Here is a 14,523-nt window from a genome sequence, read left to right as displayed (position 1 = left end):
CTCTTTCCCTGATTGCCTTCCTCCAGAAAATCTCATTCCCTCCTCCCCTCATTGGGCTGGTCCAGGGCCTGTTAATTCGTGCTCCAAAGGGCTGTGTCTCACTTCTCCCTTCAGACGGGGAGAACAGGCATCTTCCTTCCTCTGGAAGTCCCAACAGACCCCATGAAAAAGTGCTGGGTGAAGTGAACAGAACAGGGGGTGAAGAGGAAAATCACAGCCTGTTTCACCTGCCCCTCCTTCAGAGCATGGAAGTCTAGCATTGGTTAGGCTAGAGGTGGGAGGGGATGGGGGAGAGAAAGAAGGAAGAGTTACCAAAAGTAAACATAAGACAAGCAAAACCCTAGTGGTACAGACGGAAGACCCTGTTCCAGTAAAGCAGAGAGTCGGTTCCTCCTTCAGCTCTGCACTGCCACTGAGAAGTCTGAAGCTTGCAAAGGTGAAGGCGGGGAGGGCCAAGGAGGAGGGGCCAATCAACAAAACTGTGAGAACTGTTTAAATAGCTCTGCTAGAGCAGGACCAGGAGAGAAGGTTCTACAAGAGGTGCAGAAGTAAAACTGGAATTCTCAGAGCTACGGGGCTGGGGCCCACGCCTCTAAAGTCACCCTGCCGTCTGGAGAGGACAAGGGAGAAGACAGAAGGGATGACAAGCTGCAGAGGGTCGGAACCAAACGCTGGCATCGAGGGACGGGACAGGCAGGAGGCACGGGCCGAGGGATTAGGACAGCTGGGAGCCCAGGAGTCTCTCGATAGCTGCGTTGATGTCCCCTCCTGTGGCGATCAGGGCCTGCAGGTTGGCCTCACGATTGATGAAGCCCATGGAGTTGAGCTGCTCCAGCTGCTGCTGAAATCTCACTTCTGGCGTCTGCACCTGGAGGGGACAGGCCTTTTGAAGCGGGCACAGGACCAACGCCAGGGGGCCTATCTGATTCTGAGCATTTATAATGGTGAGAAGAAGACATCCTCAGAGTCAACCAATGGGGCAGGGGTCGGTGAGCTGCAAACAGAGGCCAAGGAGCCGGCGTCCCAAGTCACTAAACAACTGTGTCATCATAAGACGGGGGGCATCTTTCTTAAGATTTCGAAGTAATGGATAGGCCTAGATCAGCCGATGTTCCCAACTGCTTTCCATCAACACTCTGGAGATGTTAACAGGCAATCCAAAAGCCAAATGCTCTGTGGTTGATAAATACCACCTCCAAGCCCCCTCCTTCCTGGCAGTCAACGCACACACGGCCACAGTAAAGGTCAGAGAAGGGCCCCAGGAAGGCAAGAACCTGCTAATTGTGTTTCACCAATCAACAAACACGGTTATTTACGAAAGAGAAGGCTTTTCGTTTTTGACACTCCTATAAACATCTCCTGGAAATGTTTTCCCCAAGGCATGTTTAGGAGGCACTAGCCTAGATCATGAACAGAAAACTCAGAGCTGAAAGGAGCACAGCAATCACAGAGGCCCCCAACACGCAGTACAAGAGCCGTTTCCAATGCTCCGTGCTGTTTTCCATCACGGTCCACACAATTTAAGCTGGACTGGGCCTTGGGGATCCCTTCATCCAGCCCCCTCAATGCCTTGCACAGAGCTGGGCACACTTATATTCCTGTTGAAAGGTTTTTCCCAGATGAGTCACAGAGGCCATAGAAGGGTTAAGGGGCTCATCCCTGCTCCTCCCCCAAACCCCAGGCCTTGACTATGTGGCCCACGGCTCTGGTCACCTCACCTCCCAGAATCCTCCTCTCTTGTCTCAGAGAGGGAGGCTACTTTAATTATCAGAAGGGTCCTCTGATATAAGCAGAAATGGTGTAACAGTAGTTACAGTGTAAATTCTGGAGCCAGCATGCCTCAGTTTGAATTGTAGCTCCATTACTTACGAGATATGCGACTCTGAGCAAGCCACTTAACTTCTCTGGGCTTTAGTTTTCCCCTTTTGTAACACAGAAATAATAATAATAGCTTCCTGGCAAGGCTGTTGTGGAGAGTAAAGTAAATGAGCTCTTATACATAAGGCACACAGACCAGTACCCAGCTGACCCAGTAGTGCCATTACTAGTCTCATCTCCATTTCACAGCTGTGGAAACTAAACTTACGAAGATCGGTAACTTGCCCAAGGCTAGAAAGCAGCAGACCAGGAACCAAAGCCAGGTCTGGCTGACTCCAAAGCCTGCTCTGCTGTCTCCATTCTACTGCCACCCTGAACACTGCAGGGTCCCAGCGCCAGCCCCGCTGCCCCATGTACCTGTGAGTTTCCGCTTCCAGCCAAAAGCTGGATCATCTGCTGCATGAGCTGCTGCTGAGCACTGGAGGCCCCTGTTGGAGAGGATGTGGCTGGCGGGGCTGGCAAGGAGGTGGGGGCCTCAGGCGCAGACCCAGCGTTGCTGCCTGTAGAGGAGGCTGGGGTCCGGGACATCCCAAAAGAGCCAAGGCTGCAGGCAGGAGAGACCGAGAGGTGGGAGATGGCCTCTGAGAAAGGGATGGCAATGTGAGATCCAGAAGGAAAAGCAGTTGGAAGGACCAGGAAAAAGACCCTCAGAGACACAAGGGCTGCTCAGAGAGTGGCAGAGAAAGGGGTTGAGGGGGAGGAGTAGCCAGAACCTTGCTGCCCACCTGCCACCGACCCTCACCTGGGTACCAGTCCGGGGGCCTCGGTCTGCAAGGTCTGCAGTCCCTGCTGGATCTGCAGCAGCGCCTGCATGGCTCGGGGATTGGTAAGAATGGAGAGTGACTCCGGGTTCTGCATCTGGTGGGAAACAGCAGAGAAAGGCAACAGGAGGTACCAGGAGACAGGAGGCAGCCTAGACCCTGAGTCCGGAGCCCAGCGCGGCCCCTCCTTTAAGTTCCACCCACTGGGCCTCGGGGTCTACCCCGGCCCTCAACCTCCGCCCGTCTAGGCTCCTCACTCACCTGCTGCAGGAAGACTGGGAGCTGCAGGCGGAGCTGCTCCTGCAGCTGGGGGTTCCCCGCGAAGAGCGGCACGTTCACCATCATCTGCCAGGGTGAAGGCAGTAGGGGAGGCCTGGGCCTACCCACCCCCAGAATGCCCCCACGGCCTCATCTCCCTTGGCACCCCCTCCACTGCAGGAAATCTGGCCAGCTTTTCCAAGGCTCTCAAAGTATCCTGAAGGCCTAAGTGGGACAGTGAGAGGAAATGGAACTATACTCTGGACGAGGACGAGAGTCAGGAGCCAGTCTGACGAGGATGATGACAGCTAACAGTTCCGAGCGCGCAGGGCTTACCACGTGCCATGCCATGTTCTAAACACTTTATGGTATTAACTCAACGCTCACAACCCTCTGAGGCAGGAACTGTTGTTATTACCATTTTACAGAGGAGGAAACTGGGGTTAAACAACTTGCTTGGCTCACGCAGCTAGGAAGTGGCAGAGCTCGATACAGAAACCCGGGCGGTCTGGCTCCAGAGCGTTTTGATCATCGCAAGCAACAGCCCCCAACACACTCCCCTCGTGCCAGTTCCATACCTGAGCAGCAAAGTCGGGGTTCTGGGCAAGCGTTTGCACCATGCTGCGCATGTAGGGGGCTGAGATCACATTTTGCATCAGCTGGGGGTTCTCAGAGATCTGCTGGAGGAGGGCCTGCATTTCCGGGCTGTTGAACATCCCTAGGACAAGAAGGAAAAAACAAGAGAAAAGGGGTCCAGATGGAAACCAGATGCCTCACTTCCATCTACATTACTTCAGGCACTGAGTGGTTACAAAACTCAGAGAGGCAACGGTCAAATGGGCACCCAAGTACTGGGGCGTGGGTCCAAGTCTCTCTTGACTCCGAGGTCATCTCGCCCGGCTTTGTCCTGGCCCCTTCCCCAACTACTCGGCTAAGGACAAGCCAGTTGCAAACTGGATCTGATTCATGCCCCTCTGGACTGTTCCTGCCACAGGTCAGATGTCAGAGTTGGAAAGGATTTGACTAAAGATCATCCAGTTCAACGGTTTTCAAACTTGTCTTAGCAGCAGAGACCCTTTCCTCAAACCAAATCTCACTTGGAAACCAAGTATGTCAGTGGTCTGGTTGGAGCCGGGGCAGGAGGCCTGGAGCCTTTCGCTTTTGGTCTTCCCTCATCCTGGAGATGGGCCAGAGCCCTCAAGACTCAGAAGTACAATTTTAAAACCATGGATCAGGTTCAAGTACCTTATTTATGAAATAAGCACATAGAGGCGAAGGGACTTTCCCAATCAAGATGCTCCCCAGGGTACAGAGAAATCAGAGCATCTACCACACATCCCTAGAGCCATATGTATAGTCATAGTCCAGACAAATGGGGCATCTCCCAGGGTTGTGCAGTGCATAACCTGCACCTCTGTACAAGGCAGCTCTGCACATCCCTCTCCCCCAGCCCACATCTACCTGCCCCCTGATTCCTCTCCCACACCCCATTCCCAGTCTGACCCATTTACTCTGGATAGTACCAGCAGTGTTGAAAGAGCTTAGGAAGTGGGGCCTGGTTTACTCATAAGCCTTTACTTAGGTCACTCCTAGGGACATCAGGACAGGGCCAGAACCAACCCTTACCCTGAGGGGTCGAGCCACTACTCCAGGCTACAGAGCCCCCTCTGTGGCTTCAATACAGTCTCACCTCTGTCTTCAATATTCTGGAGCAGTGTGAACCCCATTCAGTCCTGGGGCAGAGGGACTGCCCTGGTGACCCCACTAAGCTCCTTCCACCCTAGGACATACCTGACCCCAGGCTAGCCGCATTGATCCCAAAGGGGTTCGAGACTGTCGGGTGCACCTGGCTGGTCCCCGATCCTCCGGTGCCCTCCCCACCGGACCCGGGGGCCTGGGAGGTGGGGGGCGAGGGGCTCCAGGGGTTAGGGAGGGGCTCTCGATTCTCAGTCCGCAGAGGCTGGGAGGATGAGCTGTCGGAGTTCCCGGCCAGGGAAGAGAAGGGATTGTTGCCAAACTGGGAGGAGGGAAAGGTTTTGGGTTAAGGACTGAAACAAATCCTTAAGGGCTAGGCCCTTTCTTTCTTCTCACCTAATAGCCTCCCCTTCCCCGGGAAAGGGAGAGAGATCTAAAACCTTGGAGGTCCTCAGGTCAATTTCTAGCCCCACAATGGGCAACTTCACCCTCATCCTGCAGGGTGGGAGCTGCCTGCTGATGACTGGATAACTGAACCCCTCAGATAACTGGAAACGTCACTTCACCCCTGGTGGCTCTAAATATTTGGTATCTAATCTCCTCTGTGCTCTATAGTATCAATACTTTACACACACCTTTCCCACTGTGTAGTGAGATATTTGTTTTCCTTAGCTCTTAAGGGGCAGAGACGATGTCAGATTCACCTTTGCACCCCTGGCCCCTGACACTAGTAGGTGCTCAATAGGTAATTATTGGCTTGATGGGAGCTGGCTCTCTACTTCGACCCCGATCTGCCTCTAGCTCTCCCTTTTCCAGCCACCTTGGTCTAAGACTAACTCCACTGAACCCTCTCCCTCACCCCCAGGTCCCCCACGTGGCATTCTGTCCATCCAGGCACACCACAATGGAGCCCCTTAGTGGGCACACCTCTGGCTGAGCACACCTCTGGCTAAGCACACCTCCCTAGGTCTTCTCCTTCTGTTGCTTCCTCCATGTAATCTCCTCCTTCCCCTCCCTCCCCACAGCCTATCTCCTCAGACTGGCTGCTTCAGCTAAACAGTCCCCCTCAGCACCAGGCCCCCAACTATGTTATCCAGGATCGTCTCAGGGTCTGCACCCCACCATATGGTGGGCTGCCCACGGCAGCACCCACATGTCCTCCCTCTGGACCCGCCAACACCCACACAGGAGGTACCTGAGCAGCCTCAGCCCCTCCCCACCATGGAGTTTCGTATCCAGTCACTTTTCCTGTTTATTCAAAGTGTGTCGTGGGGACCAGGGTTGACCAAGGACCCTCCTGCTCTGAGCTGTGGTTCCTTCACCCTACCAGATACTTGTTCAGATAACAGGGATTGCAGGCCAGGGTTCATGCACCAGTTTCAGTCTTTGTCAACGTTTCAGGTTTCCTGTTCAGGTAACTTGCCTAGCACCCAAACCCACCTAGTTCTGGGTCCTGCTTTGCTCTTCCCCATACACCCTAAGGCCTGAATTTCTTTCCCTGAACTCCCAAAAGTTATAATAGCTGCCATTTATTGAGCACCTACTATGTGCCTGACCCATTTATTCTAATGTTTACAATATCCCTCTAATACACCAGTTCTCAAAGTGTGGTCCTAGGACCCCTGCAAGGTTTACAAACCATTTTTATAATCCTAAGATGTTATTTGCCTTTTTCACTCTCATTCTCTCATAAGTATTCAGTGGAGTTTTCCAAAGGCTATGTAACATGTGACATTGCAACGGACTGAATGCAGAAGCAGATCTGAGAATACAGATGTCTTGTAGTAAGCCAGACATTCAAGAGATCTGCAAAAAAGTCAAACAAGGCCATTCTTTCCTCTAAAGTTTTGTTTTGGAAAATAAAGTTATTTTTCAAAAGAATATGCTATTTATGTTAATGTATAATGGATTGTTATTTTTAAATGAGTTAATAAATAAATTTTTTTTTACTTCTCAGTTTTAATTTCAGATACAGTGAATATCAATAGGCCTAACCCACAAAAACAAAAGCTTCTGGAGTCCTCAATAATTTTTAAGTGTATAAAGGGGTTCAGAGGGGAATTCCCTAGCGGTCTAGTGGTTAGGACTCTGAGCTTCCACTGCAGGGGGCTCGGGTTCAATCCCTGGTTGGGGAACTAAGACTCCCGCATTCCACACGGTGTGGCCAAAAAAAAAAAAAAAAAAAAAATTTTTTTTAAAAATTAAACAAAAAATAAATTAAGGGGTCCAGAGACCAAAATGATTGAGAATACTGCTATAACACATTGTCTCCATTTTGCAAATGAGGAAGTGAAGACTCAGGGAGGTTAAGCAACTCACTTAAGATCACACCACTGAAGTATGATGGAGCAGGTATTTGAATCCAGGTTTGTTGATGCCAAACGTTATGTTCTTTTAGTTGAACCAGTGGTTCACACACCTTAGAGTACATCAGAATTAGCTGGGTGCTTGTCATAAAGCCTTGCTCAACTACCTGAATTTTTTTTTAACCAGGTACATACCTTACTTTGATATACATTTTTAATTAAATACTTATATAAAATTAAACTTAAAATAAATTAATTTCTTTAAAAACTCACAGTTGATCCCTATAGCACTTTCTAAAATTTGAAAGAGCAATGGCAAGAATAACCAAGAGGATGGTGAAGTATAAGCTGGAAGCGGGGAGGGGAGGTTCACCCTACCTGATGCCCAGACTTAATTAAGACAATGTGGCATCATCGTAGGGACAGGGTCAACAAGGCACACTCATCTGTGGAGACTTGGTGTAGGGCAGAGACGGCATGAACAAGGAATCTGCTGGGATAGCACGGGCCACTCAGGATATGGTGCTTTTTCCTTTCCACGAGGAAGAAGGAACGTGAGGCCCCACTCTCCCACTTGCGTGCTGGTTGGGGATGGTGGGGCGTTCAGTCTGTGAAAGTCCATCAAGCTGTACACTTATGATATGTGCACCTTTCTGCAACTATATTATTCTTCAATAAAACATTTTTAGATTTTTTTAAAAAAACAAGTTTAAAATTATATGAACAGCATGGTACCACTTCTATAAGGTTGAAAATATGCAAAACAAGGCCAGAGATTGTTTATGGATTCGTACATAGGTAATTAAAAGAATCGAAATGACAAACACCAACTTCAGGGTGGTAGTTAGCTCCGGAGAGGGAAAGAGAGGTATAAGATGGGCGAGGGGTATGTGAAGGCTGCAATTCTATGTGTAATATCTTATTTGCTAATGTTTAATACGTCTAGGAAAACATACAAAATACTAACAACATTTGTTAACTCTGGGGTGGAAAAGAGGTGGCTGGGAGATGGAAACAGCAGGATCCCTTGTGTATACTTTTGTTGAGCCTGTATACCTTTCTATACTTTTTAAATACCCTTTTGTTTACTTTGTGTAACTTTTGAGTTTTGAAACAAGTAAATGTATACTGTATTTAGTGTAAGCTAAACTTTAAAAAAAGAACCCAAAAAGGCACTGAAACTATATATGGCAACATTTTAGGGCCACAAGGATACAAGAGAATGCTATACTTTTTGTATATTTGGAAAGAATTCTTAAAGCCTTTTTTAAAGTGTGTATTCCCAGGACTTGATTCCAGAGATTGACTCAATAAGTAGCTCAAAGGTGGGGACCAGGAATCTCATGGTTAACAAGCTCCCCAGGTGATTCTGATACAGGTGATCTGTGGACCACACTTGAGACACACTGTGCTAGGGCTGGCTGTTTGACCCCAGGCCTGCCCCACAACCTCTGAGCCCTTGGTGCAAGAAGTTTGTCAAAACAATGTCAAATCCCTTGGATACTACCCACTGCCCACTCCCCTAGGGAACTCTGCTATCTTCTGCCCTAGTGCCTCAGTCCCATGCAAGTTGGCTTCCCATCCCTGGCTATGCAGCGTGAGAACCACTTTTAGGCCAAGGCCCACCCTCAGGGGGCTAGGGAAGGAAAGAGGAGCAGACAGCACCTCAGTCTTGCCTGGGTCTGGGGTAGGTAATCCTGAGTCCAGACTGCCCTCCCACAGCCCAGCCCCTGGCCCCACCTGTTCCCGGGCAGCACTAAACATGGGCTCCTGGATGTCCGTGTACATGCGGCGGAGGGCATTATACCCTCCAGGGATGCTCTCCAGGTTGCTTAGGGCCCGGTCCTGGTTCCGCATCATCTCCTGCATCATGGCTGGATTCCGAGCAAGCTCCATCGTCTGGTGGAAAAGGGAAAGAGAGAGAATGGCCCTGGAACCAGGGGATCACCAAGCTTGGAAAAGAGTGGGCCCTGATGAGGAGGTCTGCATCAGGACCAGGGTCCAGGGCCTAGGAACTGACCCATAGTGGCAGGGAGTAGGGTGAACTGGACTTCCTTCCTCTACTGTCACCTTGGCTCTAACCCTGTCTCCCTATGGGTATTCTGGTTGACTTTTGGGGGTACAATGATCCCAGATGGGGTGAGGGCAGCAGCTTCCCTCCCTCAGGTTCAGAGGATCCTCAGAAGTGTCAGGGAGCACAAGGAAGTTGAATAAGAAAGGACATGAGGAAAAAGAAGAAGCAAAAGAGAAAATTAACATCTACTGAGCAGTTACGACATACAGGCACTGGGCTAAGTACTTTACAGAGTTCAAATCATTTAATACCCACAATAACCATCCCATGTAGGTATTTCTGTCCCTATTTAGCAGATGAGAAAATAGGCTCAGAGACTCATTGCCTGGGACACACAGCCAGTTAGTGGTGGAGACAGGGTTCAAGGCCAGATTGGTCTGTCTGACCGAGACCAGACTATGGCTTCTGGTAAATGACAAGTTGGGGAGGGAAAGGATTCAAGCTGGGACAATGCTACCAACACCTTCCAGATCTCACCCCAGGTCTTTGGCCTCACTGAATCTTGAGAAACAGGATGGGGGCTTTCTCTTGGGAACCAATGGCTCACTTTCAATAAGGAGGGGGTGACCTATGTCAGCTCTAGGGGACAGCAGTACATAACAGATAAAATGAGCATAGCTGCTTCTTGTTCCCATCCAACTTGGAATGCCTTCCCTGTCCTTCTTCCCAAATTTGCTCCACACTTGCCTCTTCTAAGACACTTTTATGTCTATGATAAGATTCTGATCTCTTATCCCACAATTCGTTCATTTAATAAGTACTTATTGAGTGACTACTATATACCAGGCACTGTTCTAGGCAGTGAACAAAACACTTGCAAATCCTTGCCCTCTGGAACTTATCTTCTGGTGAGCCTAGCACTAGTGTCCACAGCTCTGCTGAGATCGTCTACCCTCGTCCCATCCCCTGGTGGATGGCCACGAGATGGAGCTCCCAAAGACCAACACCAAATCACCCCCCCTGGGTCTCCCTTACCCACCAGGCCCTGTCCAGACACAATGCTCCCCAATCCTCCTATTATCTTTCATTCCCAGGCCTTTGTACTTGCTGTCCCTCAGCCCTGAATACTCTTCTCTTTTTCTTCCTCTGGTACATTCTTCCTCTTTTGGGTCTCTGCTTGGGTGACACTTCCTTTAGGGCCTCCCCTGAGCCCCAGGTAGGATCAGGAGCCCTTCTGTGTGCTTCTAGGGGATACTGTGACTATCTCTATAATAGCACCGACCACACTTTATTATAACAGCCTGCTTACTTGTCCCACTTCCCTTTGAGACCAGAAGTTCCTAGAAAGCTAGGCCTATGTCTTTTCATCACTGTACCCCCAGGGCTCAAAACATGGCTGCTGAATGAATGAATGAATGAACAAGTCAAGGTAGGACAAGGTGGGAAAAGGCCAGGCGGGGCACAGCCGGGCACCAGGTGCCCTCCACAATCCCAACCTCCTCTCAGACCCACCTGCCTCATGAGCTCAGGGTTGTTGAGCATGTGGCTGATCTCAGGGTTCCGCTCCATCAGCTGCTGCATCTGGGGGTTGGCCATGATCATGTGGCGCATCAGGTCGGGGTTAGACATCATGTCCTGGACCAGGGGGTTCTCCATGATCTGCGACAGCATCTCAGGATTGGACATCAGCTGCCTCTGCATCTGCTGCTGCAGCTCCATGAAGTTGGCAGAGCCCAGGCCCAGGCTGCCCAGGCCCAGGATGCCCCCAAAGCCAGCTGGGGGGAGGGGGCAGGGTCACAGTCCGCCACAAGGCTCTTCCCCTACCTGGCCAGAGCCACTGAAGTCAAGTCTCCAGGATGGGCCCCTTCTGCTTCTCACATCTCCCTTTTCCAATCATTTCCACAGCCCCAGCCCTGATCCACTGCTGGCAAAGAGACGTGAGCCTACTAGACTGAGACCTCTCTGATGGCCGAGGCTGACAGGCAGGCACAATACTGAGCACAGAGAGGGTAACCAGTGATGGCCTACTGCATGAGCAAATAAATATTCCCCAACGGGCTACTGTTGGACCCACCTTTTTCCCAAACTCCAATATCTTTACCCAGGGTTCCCCACATGCCCAGCCCCATTTCTCCCCTCACTCTTTTTTTTGTTTGTTTGTTTTTTGCGGTACGCGGGCCTCTCACTGCCGTGGCCTCTCCCGCCGCGGAGCACAGGCTCCGGACGCGCAGGCCCAGCGGCCACGGCTCACGGGCCCAGCCGCCCCACGGCACGTGGGATCCTCCAGGACCGGGGCACGAACCCGCGCCCCCTGCATCGGCAGGCGGACTCCCAACCACCGCGCCACCAGGGAAGCCCCTCTCCCCTCACTCTTAACATTTTGCCATGCTCTCCTCTTCTGGGAAGCCCTCACAAACTGGTTTCTTCCCCCTCTTGGCTCAAGTACCAATGTCTGGACCCCTATGTCCAGGGGTCCCCAATCCCCATCAGATCAGGAGCAGGGACCATATTTTCTCCTCTTGGCTCTCCCACAATCCACAGCCCAAAACAGGACAGTGCCTTCCACCCTAAAGGCTTACAGAGTATGGATGCAGTGGCACTGGGAGGTCCCTCCCCAGTCCCTGGGGAGGTACCCCCGCCACTGCTCCTTCGGCTTCCACTGCCAGTATCCGAAGTGGCACTGCCAGAAGTGGAGGGCTGGGCAGAAGTGGCGGGTGAAGCAGGCGTGGTGGAGGGCGCTGAGGCTGGGTCTGGAGTGGAAGGGGAAGAAGCAGTGGCAGTAGCTGGATCTTGAACCCTGAGGACAGAAAGAAAAATCCCAGTTGAAGTGAACACAAAAGGGAAGACAATGATTTCTATGCTTGCTGTGCAGGTACAGCCCTAACCCAAGCCACCTCCTAAGCAACCTTGAGGCTGGGGCAGGGTGATGCTGGGGGCAGTCAGTAAATCAGACAGAGGAAGAGAGGAGCGAGTATCCTCTATCTTCAGGATATTCAGGGAGAGGTAAATCAGGTTCCCTTCCCCTGCAGATGAGATCACAGGGCTTCCTGGCAATCCATCCAAGAGCCACCTTCCTGGGCCTTGGCATAGGCCTTAGATGTACAGTTGAACAACGGGTGAGAAAGTATCAGGTGGGGAAAAAAATGCCCAATCCCAAGCTGGACCTGCTCCTCTCCTGAACTTACTTCTGAGGGGTCTTGATGACCAGATGGACAGTGAGCCCATCCTTGATCCCATGCTGGTTCAGTGTGTCCCCATCCTTGAGGATCTTGCCTGCGAAGATCAGGACCAGCTGATCCTGCTGAGCCTTAAATCTCCGGGAGATTTCCTCTTTGAACTGTGATCAAGAGGCAAAGGTCACTGTGGAGGCTGCCTGGGCTCGTCCAACCAGGGACCCTGCCTCTTCTTCAAAGCCTCTGCATTCCCTTGCCCCCATCTCTAGTCGTGGGAAGTCCTTTCAGCAGTCCTGACTGCATCCCTCCAGCTGCAATAAGCAGCTCCTTTCTTAACCAAGGGGTGGACCAGCGAGAAGCTCCTCTCAGCTCTACCCCAGGGTCTCCCACCCTAGAAAGCCCTTGCTTCTATCTGCCACTCCTTCTTCAGTCCATCCACCCAGTTCCCTGTGAGCATACTACCTGGGCAGTTCTCTCCATCCCAACTCCTTCAACAGCCTTGGGCCCAGGCCCTATCTCCCTTCAGCCTTCTCTTTCCTCTCTTTATTCCCAGTGTTCCTGTAACAGCTACAACAAATAGATCCCATTTATAACGGCACTAACTATTCACTAGTTAAAGAGTCTAAGTCCCATGAGATACATGTTAATTATTATCTCCATTTTAAAGATGAGAAAACTGAGGATCAGAACAGTTAGGTAACTTGCTCTGGGCAGACTGGAACTCAGGTCTTGACATCAAAGCCCAGGCTCTTAACCAAACACATGGGGCCACCCAATTAGGGCTGATTTCAAATTCAGCTTTGCAGGCAAAAATTATTTAAATTCTGGAATGTAGTCATTTTATAAGGTGGGGGGAGGGGCAATGACAGCACTAAAGGCTGGCTTGGGGAGAGTTAGACTCCCCAAATCTATCAGCAACACCCCTATCAACCCAACCAAATCAAACCCACACTCTAAGTAAAAAGAGTGCACTTGTTAAGCAAAGGCAGCTTCCAGATCCCTCCCTTCCAACCAGACGCCTATCTTAAGCCCCGCCTCTGTGAAATTCTGGAGCAGCCACAGGGGGGTGGTGAACACAGGCAATATTCCCTCATTCACTCATTCAACACATTTTTATTGAGCACCTACTGCACACTGTGTAAATCCCAGAGGGGCTGAGAATCAAATGTAACCACCTTGATTGGAAAGAGTAGGAAACATCCGGGCAGAGGGAAATCCTACCCCCTGGCCGGGCGTGAGAATGCTGGGCGTTCTCTGAGGCGCACAGTAGCAGCCCGGAGCTCTCCCCCAACCTGCGCCTCCCGCCCGCTCAGCTCCTTGCCCGGCCCCCACTCTGACTCGGCGCCTCGAACCCCGACCAGTAACTGGGGCGAATACTCCCCTCAAACCCAGGGTCCTTCCCCCTTCCCTGTGCAAGGTGTCCTCTTCGCACTCTCCACCACGCCCCCAGCCCAGGCCACAAGGCAAATCCCCGGCCTCCCTTCCCCAACACGCGCCACGCTCCCCCAGACCACCCCCGCAGGACGCCCCCTACCCTCCTGCCCTTCCCTTCCGCTCCTCCGAGTGCGTGCTGGGCCCCCGCCCTCCTCTCCCCGGCCCTCCCGTACGCCCCACCGTCTCAGAGCCACCCCCCTCTTCGCAGACCCCTCCTCCGCGCTCACCCCCACCCCCGCCACCCGTACTACCTCTTTGACCGAGGCTCGATCGCAGATCACAATTTCCTCCTTGTCCTTGGGGGTCTTGACGGTGACCCGAATGGGGGGCCTCGTCTCGGCCCCGCTCGGCTCCGCCATGCCGCCGCCGCCACCCGGCCGCCCGCCAGCCCGCCCCGGCTCCTCCTTCTCCCCGCCCGGCCGGCCGTCCGGGCTCGGCTCCGGCGCCTCCAACACTCCCCTCTCCCCTCCCCTTCCCAAGGTTTCACCGCCCCCTCCGGACCAGCCTCAGCCACAGCGCCCCGGGCGGACTGGGGGGGCCACTGCAGCGGGTCCGCCCAGGACTGAGCCCGGGGTCCGGCAGCTTGGACAGGGCCTTGCTGGGCTGCGGCCCCCGAGGGGTTCGGGGCGGAGGCGGGGCGTGTCCGTCACTGCGGGACGGGGGCCGAACTAGCCCGCCCGAGCCGAGTTGAAGTCCACCCGGGCCCAAAGCTGCCCCCGCCCCTCCGCGGGTTAAGTCCCGTTCCGGGACAAAGGACTTTCTGTGTCGCCACTTTATCTCCGTTCCCTGTGATAACTGGTCTTTCTCGGGAAGCCCAAATTCTTTCTAGGCCTGAGACCTCTCCCGACTTTGAGGTTGAATTTTCCCACTTCTGGATGTCCACCTAAAACCTTGTCTCTAGGATTGACTTTATTCCCCTGAGAGTAGTGGCCTGCCCGAAGTCTATTAAGTACAACTCTAGAGACCTGAATTTTGCCTGCGTGGCCCTTCTGAGCCTTGGTTTC

At 52.2% G+C, this 14,523-nt stretch overlaps 1 protein-coding gene across 5 annotated transcripts; it reads right to left on the bottom strand.

Annotated features, from left to right (window-relative positions):
- Window positions 1-583: 583 nt before the first annotated feature.
- On the bottom strand, window positions 584-13,928 carry UBQLN4 (ubiquilin 4). Of its 5 annotated transcripts, none has more exons than XM_089913900.1 (11): window positions 13,771-13,926; window positions 12,098-12,249; window positions 11,492-11,709; window positions 10,425-10,687; window positions 8,639-8,797; window positions 4,689-4,914; window positions 3,476-3,615; window positions 2,901-2,984; window positions 2,621-2,736; window positions 2,236-2,422; window positions 584-928 (listed from the first exon to the last, which is right to left on the bottom strand). In XM_089913900.1, exons 1-11 carry the CDS (start codon window positions 13,876-13,878, stop codon window positions 716-718), a joined length of 1,866 nt encoding a protein of 621 aa, XP_089770026.1. In that variant the 5' UTR covers window positions 13,879-13,926; the 3' UTR covers window positions 584-715. The 5 variants fall into 5 exon arrangements, with proteins under 5 accessions (XP_089770026.1, XP_022415140.1, XP_089770045.1 ...); XM_022559432.3 differs by having other exon boundaries at window positions 584-868; window positions 13,771-13,925; XM_089913919.1 differs by lacking the exon at window positions 13,771-13,926 and adding an exon at window positions 12,548-13,463.
- Window positions 13,929-14,523: the final 595 nt, after the last annotated feature.

Source organism: Delphinapterus leucas, chromosome 1 (genome assembly GCF_059928025.1).
Source record: "Delphinapterus leucas isolate spDelLeu-1000000601 "Yukka" chromosome 1, BTC_Dleu_Yukka2, whole genome shotgun sequence".
Lineage (NCBI taxonomy): Eukaryota > Metazoa > Chordata > Mammalia > Artiodactyla > Monodontidae > Delphinapterus > Delphinapterus leucas.
The sequence above is the reverse complement of the archived record's forward strand: the minus strand, read 5'-3'. Positions and strand labels throughout refer to the sequence as shown.

Bases quoted from the DNA above. Each gene is read 5' to 3' on its own strand.
- UBQLN4 (XM_089913900.1), bottom strand. From the start codon at position 13,878: ATGGCGGAGCCGAGCGGGGCCGAGACGAGGCCCCCCATTCGGGTCACC. The intron at 11,710-12,097 runs GTAAGTTCAGGA...TTCTGTCCTCAG, and splicing joins GTCATCAAGACCCCTCAGAA to GGTTCAAGATCCAGCTACTG. The intron at 2,985-3,475 runs GTATGGAACTGG...TCACCCTGGCAG, and splicing joins ACCCCGACTTTGCTGCTCAG to ATGATGGTGAACGTGCCGCT.